Source organism: Malaclemys terrapin, chromosome 2, assembly GCF_027887155.1.
Source record: "Malaclemys terrapin pileata isolate rMalTer1 chromosome 2, rMalTer1.hap1, whole genome shotgun sequence".
Lineage (NCBI taxonomy): Eukaryota > Metazoa > Chordata > Testudines > Emydidae > Malaclemys > Malaclemys terrapin.
In genome coordinates, this window is record NC_071506.1 from 285,064,800 (window position 1) to 285,073,795 (window position 8,996).

At 51.7% G+C, this 8,996-nt stretch overlaps 1 protein-coding gene across 1 annotated transcript; it reads right to left on the reverse strand.

The window, feature by feature from the left end:
• Positions 1 to 3,230: 3,230 nt before the first annotated feature.
• On the reverse strand, positions 3,231 to 5,128 carry LOC128831354 (gastrula zinc finger protein XlCGF52.1-like). Its single transcript, XM_054017665.1, has one exon. It carries the CDS (start codon positions 5,126 to 5,128, stop codon positions 4,028 to 4,030), a length of 1,101 nt encoding a protein of 366 aa, XP_053873640.1. The 3' UTR covers positions 3,231 to 4,027.
• Positions 5,129 to 8,996: the final 3,868 nt, after the last annotated feature.

Below are 8,996 nucleotides of genomic sequence, written 5' to 3' on the forward strand. Positions count from 1 at the left end.
TGGGGGGGAAGGAAACCTCTGTGTGCCTGGCCAGTGGGAGGGGGAACCCCATGTGCCTGGCCAATGGGAGGGGGAAAGAAACCCCTGTGTGCCTGGCCAATGGGAGGGGGAACCCCGTGTGCCTGGCCAATGGGAGGGGGAAGGAAACCCCTGTGTGCCTGGCCAATGGGAGGGGGAACCCCGTGTGCCTGGCCAATGTGGGGGGGAAGGAAACCCCTCTGTGCCTGGCCAATGGGAGGGGGAACCCCGTGTGCCTGGCCAATGGGAGGGGGAAGGAAACCCCTGTGTGCCTGGCCAATGGGAGGGGGAACCCCGTGTGCCTGGCCAATGGGAGGGGGAAAGAAACCCCTGTGTGCCTGGCCAATGGGAGGGGGAACCCCGTGTGCCTGGCCAATGGGAGGGGGAAGGAAACCCCTGTGTGCCTGGCCAATGGGAGGGGGAACCCCGTGTGCCTGGCCAATGTGGGGGGGAAGGAAACCCCTCTGTGCCTGGCCAATGGGAGGGGGGAACCCCTGTGTGCCTGGCCGAGAGGGGGGCATTAATCCCACAGCATCCGGCACAGGCAATATCTGGCCGTCCCTGGCGCACTCTGAGGGGAAGAGCCCCCCCTCCCCAGCTGACTCTGGGACTCAGGTGGGGCGGGAATCCCGGGCCTGGCAAACTCCGGGCCTGGGGGAAACTCCCTGTCCTTGGGGTGAAGCGTAAACACTCCCTGTCCGGCAGACCCAGGGAGGACCTGCAGGAAGCTCTGGATCCGGCCACCAAACTGATCCTTCCCCTTCCCACACAGCCCTGCCCCAGGCTGGCACGCCCATGGCCCCGGGGCCCCCAGGTTCTGGCCCATTTACAAACCCTGCTGTCTCCACCTGGCTTCCCTCTCTCCCTAGTTTGTCACTCACAAATCTTTGGGAGCATTTCTCCCCCTCCCCCGCTCCCTGCACACTCAGGGACAGGACATGAGCCCCCGGCCCCTACCCCCACCCCTCATGGTGGGGTTCCTCTCCCATCAACTACCACAGGCCCGGCCAACGCCCCCTCTCAAAGCAAAGGGGCTGTCCCCCCTCCCCCCTGCGTAACATGCTTCCCCAGCGATGTCCACCAGCCCCCCCAGGAACAGGCCACCCCACAACTCCTAACTCACCCGCACTGCTGGGCCCTCAGGCTGCCTCCTCCAGCTCAGGAATGTCAGTGGCGCAGCGGAATTGCCCCTAAGGCTACGGCTGAATGGCAATAAAAGGCCCGCAGCAGCGAGTCGCAGAGCCCAGGTCAACTGACTCAGGCTCACCGAGCTCGGGCTGCGGGGCTAAAACTAGCAGTGGAGACGTTCAGGCTCGGGCTGAAGCCTGGACTCTGAGTCCCTCCCCTCTCGCCGGGTTTCAGAGCCCGGGCTCCAGGCTGAGCCCGAACGTCTACGTGGCCCAGATGTTTGTGTGCTAGAAAATCTGTGGAAAGCGAACACAAAACGGACACAAGGTTCACGGTGACTAGCTACTCAACACAATGAATATTAACAACCAGGGGGAAGGAACGCAAGCCGAAACAGGGAAAGAACAGGTTAAAGAATATTTGGATAAGTGAGATGCATTCAAGTTGGCAGGACCTGATGAAACCATTAGTCGAAACCCATTTCAGAACTGACGAAGCGTCTGACGAAGTGGGCATTCACCCACGATCTAATACATCTGTTAGTCTTAAAGGTGCCACAGGACCCTCTGTTGCTTTTTACAGATCCAGACTAACACGGCTACCCCTCTGATACATTTCAGAACAGTGAGCAACTCTCTTGGAGAACTCCTGGCGGACGGGTGAGGTCTCAGAGGACTGGAGAAGGGCAGACATAGCGCCTACCTTTCAAAAGGGGAACAGAACGGGGAACAAAGTGGACCAGGGAATCAGAGACCAGTCAGCCAAATTTCAAGACTGGAACAAATGATTAAACAATCAGTTTGTAAGCACGTGGAGGATAACAGAGTTATAAGGAATAGCCAGCATGGATTTATCAAGAACAAATCATGCCAAACCAACCGAATTTCCTTCTTTGACAGTGTTACTGGCCTAGTGGAGGGGGGAAGCAGTAGATGTGATATACCTTGATGTTAGTAAGGCTTTTGACACAGTCCTACTTGACATTCTAATAGGCAAACTAGGGAAATGTGAGCTAGATGAAATGACTATAAGGTGGGTGCACAACTGGTTAAAAGGCTGTGCTCAAAGAGCAGTTATCAATGACTCACTGTTAAACTGAGAGGGGGGATCTAGTGCGGTCCCACAGGAGTTCCACAGTGGTTCTGGTGCTATTCAATATTGTCATTCATGACTTGGATAATGGAGTGGAGAGTATATAAAATATCAAATATGCAGATGACACCAAGCTGGGAGGGGTTGCAAGCATTTTGGAGAATTCAAAACTGGCCTCGATAAATTGGAGAATTGGTCTGAATTCAACAAGATGAAATTCAATATAGACATGTGTAAAGTACTTCATTTAGGAAAAATCAAAAGCACAGCTATAAAATGGGGAATACCTGGCGAGGTGAGAAGGAGCTGGAGGTTACAGGGGTCACACATTGAATATAAGTCAACAATGGGACACAGCTGCAAAAAGGCTAATATCATTCTGGGTGTATTAACAGGAGTGTCACAGGTAACACACAGGAGGTCATTGTCCCATTCTCCCCGGCACAGCTGACGCCTCAGCTGGAGAACTGTGTGCAATTCTGGGTCCCACACTTTAGGAAAGATGTGAACAAATAGGAGAGTCAAGAGGAGAGCAACAAAAATTATTAAAGGTTTAGAAACCTGACCTATGAGGAAAGGTTAAAACACTGGACATTTTTAGTCTTGAGATAATAAGGCTGATGGGGGGGACCTGATAACAGTCTTCAGATGTGTTAAGGGCTGTTCTAAAGAGGACGGTGTTCTGTTGTTCTCTGTGCCCGCTGAAGGTAGGACAAGAAGTCAGGGGTTTAATCTGCAGCAAGGGAGATTTAGGTTTGATATTAGGAAAATCTTTCTAACTATAAGCTCTGCTGTGGGCATCCAAGGGGGGTTGTGGAAGCCCCGTCACTGGTGGGTTTTGGACAAACACCTGTCAGGGATAGTCCTGCCACAGCGCTGCTGGGGACTGGACTTGATGACTTCCCGAGGTCCCTTCCAGCCCGACATTCCTAGGACTATAAACCAACAGCCTGGGAAGTAAGGCAAAAAGCAAATGAACTGGTAACTGGTTCCAAATTTTTTTTCAACTTTCTTTTAATTGATATTCAGGCAACTGCCAACAATGAACAACGCGCCAGCAGGGAGTGGCTCAGACCTGATGTACAATCCTGGGTGAAAACGGGCACCCCTCATAGAAGAGAGAGAAACATGCACCTGTTCTCACTGCCCTGGTGGTGTGGACAGGATTAAGACCCCCCTCTCCTGTATTGGGAGATGACTGTATTCATATTATCCATTTGGACTGGGGTCAAAACACGCCTCTATACCAGGTAACCTTGGTGCAGGGCAATGGGAAAACCCAGCCACCACGCAACAGTAAACAGAGGAAATGTTAGAGCGAGTCTGTAAAATCAACTGGGAAGAAACAGCCATTGAAATACCAGAGGCTGGCAGCTCCGGAATACCGTTCTCAGCTCGGACCCCTGCAGCACCCACACCATGCCCAAGACGGTCTGTCGCTGAGAGTCCTGGCTGACACGGGCCCTTCCCCCACATCCCCAGAACCACTTTTGGATTGACCCACAGAATGGACATCTACCTATATCCCCCATCTCCCATCTCCCCTCCCAACTCCCCCTATTGTTCCATGTCTTTTCAGAGTAGGAAAGTCAAACGCCCCAGTACATCCTGGACTGATATTCCCCGTAACCGCCCTGTACTGAACTACAAGCTATAAACTTCTAACACACAAAGAAACTGTCAAAAGGCCCTCATGCAGTCAGTGCTCCCCGGTCGGCTGCAGAAAGGATCGGGCCATGCAGGCTCTGCCTTCCCAGGACTCCCTGCGGTGCTGGAGGCTGTCCCATTTCTAGGGGCTGAGCCGTGGGTGGGTTGCCTGGTGTCGCACCAGAGCGTGCTTGAGCCGGAAGCTTTTCCCACATTCGAGACAGGGGTGGGGCCTCTCGCCCGTGTGGATGCTCCGATGTCTGTTCAAATCCTTCTTCTGCCGGAAGCTCTTCTCACAGTGGCTGCAGGCAAAGGGGCTTTCTCCCGTGTGGATCCTCCCGTGTCGCAGAAGATCCTGCCTCTTGCGGAAGCCTTTCCCACACTCCTTGCAGGTGTGGGGTCTGGCGCCCGTGTGCACCTTCCGGTGGGCGTTGAGGTTCGACACGTGGCTGAAGCATTTCCCGCACTCAGTGCAGGGGTAGGGTCGCTCTCCCGTGTGGGTGCGCTGGTGCTTTCGGAGGTCTTGGCTCTGCTTGAAGCGTTTCTCACAGGTGCCGCAGGGGTAGGGCCTCTCCGCCGCATGGGTTCTCTGGTGGGTGGCGAGATGCGCCAGCTGGCTAAATCCCTTCTCGCACTGGGAGCACAGGAAGGGTCTCTCTCCTGTGTGGGTTCTCTGGTGGCTCATAAGCTCTTGTCTCAGGCAGAAGCTTTTCCCGCAGTCCATGCAGGGAAAGGGTCGATCCCCCAAGTGCGTCTTCTGGTGTCTCGTAAGCCCTGCCATTTGGCTGAAGCTTCTCCTGCAGTCCAGGCAGCTGTAGAATCTGTCTCCGGTATGGACTCCCTGATGTCTGGCCAGATCCTTCTTCCGCAGGAAGGTTTTCCCACATTCCCAACATTCATGCGACTTCTTCTGACCATGAAACCTGCCCAGGCTTTGGAAGAAGATTTTCCCCTTCAAGCTCTGCTCACAGGCCGAGCAGCTGGGCACCTTCCCACGGGCCTTGGCTCCCACCTTTGAAGAGGACACCGCGTGCTTCCTGGAGCCCTTTTCGCTCTCCCTTGGACTGTCCGGCTCCTTCTCTGCTGGGATTCTCTTGGGGGTTTGCAACTTGCGCCGTCTCTTGTAGGTTCTTCCTTGGCTTGAGCTCTGGAAAACTGTCTCTTCACCATCTCCTGGTGGCATTGTTTGCAGATCCGGGGTCTCAGGCCCCTCCTCCGGGTGCTGCTCCTCAGCTCCGTTCATGTCCCCTCTGCTGTATTTCCCAGAGGCGGTTTTCTCTCACCCCCTGTGACGTTATTGACATAAACTGAGACCATATAGATCATTGTTGCAACCAAGGTCCTGTAGTGGCACCCAAATCTTGTATAAAGGGGGTCAAATGGGGTGTCTAGGACAAGGTTATGGTTTACTGGTTATGATTATGCTGTCTATATGTGTTTATCAGTTTTGTAGTCGAAGTTATGAATATTGGCTCTATACTGTCTGTATGGCAAACTTATGCTATGCTTCTGGGTGACATCCCAGACAAGCTGAGATTAGCTCTGCCTAGCCTGCTTGATGGCCCATTAAGGACCATCAGCTATACAATGGACCCATTGAGAGAAGGCAGATACGCCTTGTACCTCAGCAAAGTATGCAGGGACTGGCCCATGTGACTCCAGACTCCATTTTGCTGTAATTTTCCACAGTAAGAACAAAGAGGTGTTCTTACACCTGGAAAAGACTATATAAGGCTGATGCCTGATCTCCACCTGGTCTTCAATCCTGCTTCTTACCTCTGGAGAAACTTTGCTACAAACTGAAGCTCTGAACAAAGGACTGAATGACCCATCCCAGCTGGGGATGTATTCCAGAGACTTGATTTGAACCTGCAGTTTATTCCATTGCTGCTGCAAACCTGAACCAAGAACTTTGCCATTACTGTATGGAATTGATTCCATTTAACCATTCTAACTCTCATCTCTATCTTTTTCCTTTTATGAATAAACCTTTAGATTTTAGATTCTAAAGGATTGGCAGCAGCGTGATTTGTGGGTAAGGTCTGACTTGTATATTGACCTGGGTCTGGGGCTTGGTCCTTTGGGATCAGGAGAACCTTTTTCTTTTACTGGGGTATTGGTTTTTATAACCATTTGTCCCCATAACGTGTGGCACTGGTGGTAATACTGGGAAACTGGAGTGTCTAAGGAGATTGCTTGTGAGACTTGCGGTTAGCCAGTGGGATGAGACCGAAGTCTTAGTCTGGCTGGTTTGGTTTGCCTTAGAGGTGGAAAAACCCCAGCCTTGGGCTGTAACTGCCCTATTTTAGCAATTTGTCCTGAGTTGGCGCTCTCAGTTGGGTTCCGCCAGAACCGCATTGTCACCCCCCCCCTCCTTTTTCACCGTCTCTCCTAAGCAGGATGGGAACCCAATAAGACAGTGTGAGCCAAACTCCCAAAGCCAATGCAAGAGGGAGAAAATTCTTCTAATAAAAAGGGTTTAAAAACCACCAACACAACCACCTGGAAGTGACCTCCTGGGTAGCTGGGTGGGAGACAGCGGGCAACAGAAACGAGGGGACCCCTTCCATTGCAAGGGCGTCAGGGCACTTTGCAATAGAACGGAAGGCTCAGAATCTGGGCTGCGCAAAGTAAGCAGAAGATTGCTGGGGTGCGGTGAGACAGCTGGAGACCCAGCTGCACCAGCCCAGCGGAGGCCGGGTTCTTCCTATCCCTCGACCCCCATGGGGAAGGAAACCTTGGAAATTCTAGTAATAAAATCCGGAGTAACAACAATCGGTGCTCACCCAGGGCTGGGGAGCTGGGCACTAGTCTGAAGAGAACAAATTTAAATGTCCCAGGACAGCAGCACGACAGACCCTGCTGCACAGTTTGACTCACCTGGATCTCGCAGCAGACAATCCAAGGAAAGACTTAAGGACCCAGAAACACTAAGGGGAAATCAGAGGTTTGCAGAGCGCCCTGGGAGTTACCAAGTTGGAACAGGAATCTGGAAAGAAAAAGGCTCTGGTAAGACAAATACTTCATCTGACCTTCCTGCCCCTTCACACCATAGCCCAAACCCCGGGAGGGACTGCAGGCTCAGAGGGGAGCCTTCCTGCTCACAAGGTGTGGAAAGCTGCTGCATTTGGGGGAGAAGATCTCCTGCCATTCCATGGAGGGCTGGAGAGATGAACAGAGTGGGGAGCTAAGCAGGTAACTTACCCATAATTTCACCAGTATGATGAAGCTTCAGAATTCAGCCCAAGAAAAGAGACTGACTTAGCCAGACTAGGGAAAGCCCGTGTCTTGGGATTTGGGACCAACCACCAATCAGAACCGGTCAGGGCCAAGCCAAGAGCAAGGAGGGGAGAAGAGAAATCACAGCCCAAGCTCCCATAATGGAGGAGCTGAGAAAGTCTGTGTATCCGGCATATCCAAATGACAGCACAGACCCCCAGAATACACTGGCAATGGGCCAGTCAAAGGCACCTGAGTAGGTATAGGACTCATCAGAGAACACATTTAGAGCAGAGAGGGGCGCATCTGTGAGCTCAGTTAATGACAGGACATCCCCGAGTAACAGGAAATTGCTGGTGAATTGGGAGGGCCCAGCATGGTAGGAAAGATTAGCGACTGACAGGAAGACAGGAAAGTACAAGGCTCCCTGAAGGTGCCCAGCAGAGGCTGTGATGTTATCAATGTAATATCCAGATGTACAGGACCTTCCCTCTTAACTTGTGTATATTTAATTTTAAACATTAACTTTAATAAAATATGTAAATCTGTTCTTATCAGTTTAATATCTCATTGAAAGGTGACAGGGCCAGAAAGAGTTAATTAACTCACAGACTGACGTGACCCATGGCCGAACTTTAGAGACTGGTTAGGAAGATACGTAAATGAATAGAGCTTTGAAATGCAAGTCTGCATTGTTAGAGGTAGAAGGGGAGATGTTTGCTCAGGGCTAGTGATGTAAGCAAACAAGTCTTGTCCATTGCTATAGCTTTGATTCAAAGATCAAAAAAGGAATATTAACATTTATGAAGACACTTGAGGGAAATAGTATTATTGTCTCTATGTCTCTTTGAAGGTTGTGGTAACCTGGATCTGAACTGTTTAATGGATAAATTACCCTGTTGTAATTGCCAGGATGTTTAGAAGAAGGAGAGTTAGGCCTATTGTTTTCTCAGGGCAAAAGGCTGCTGGAAATGTATAAGAACCCTGGGACACGATCCTGCTTCATCTCAGATCTGCTTTGGGTTTCAAGAGGGGGAAACCTTAAGCCACAAGGATTGAGATCCCCAGTCACTGACTGGAGTCACCCTGAATATGGACATTGGACTCTAACCTCTGGACTATTTCTAAAAGGACTTTTGGCAACTACAAGCTCACCTCTGCTATGTATGTGAACCTCAAGAATTGAATTCAAGTCTGTCTGTACATTGATCTTTTAAGCAGATTTTTGACAACTTTTCCCTGGCAGTTAAACTTTTCCCTGGCAGTCACAGGCGTGGATCTGGGGGTGCTGGAGGTTCTGCCGCACCCCCTGGCTGGAAGTGGTTTCCAGCATAGTCCGGGTTTACAGTTTGGTTCTATGGCTCTCAGCCCCCCCACTATATACATTGTTCCAGCCCCTGCCCGCAGTGCCAAACCGCCTCCCGCTCCTTGTGGGATGCCAAAAGTTTCTGCTGGCCTGACAGCTGCCAAAACCTCCTACTGCCTCCCCCCAAATGCTACTGCGCTGCTCTGCGCTGCATGGGCGAAACTGGCCGGGGGAGCATAACACAACTGGGATTCGCTCTCCTGGGACGTCCCCGGGGGCGGCTGCATCGACTGCACGAGCCACGGCCAGATTTCATCCCACAGAAACTCTCGGGGGGTCGTTTCCCTAAAGCTGCTGAGTTGCTTCCAGCCCAGACTCCGGGCCTGGGCAGCAGAAGTGACCCAGAGCGAACGGGCCCTGTCTGCAGTGGTTTAAACAGGCCAGGCCATTCGGCAGTTGCTTAAATCAGCAGGTCAGTGAACTGAAAACTTTCAAACCATCCCTAGAGAACTCCCGTAAAGCAGTGCTTTCAAACTTTTTTTCTGGTGACCCAGTTGAAGAAAATTGTTGATGCCCGAGACGCAAT

Coding starts and splice junctions, on each gene's coding strand:
- LOC128831354 (XM_054017665.1), bottom strand. CDS start 5,128: ATGAACGGAGCTGAGGAGCAGCACCCGGAGGAGGGGCCTGAGACCCCG.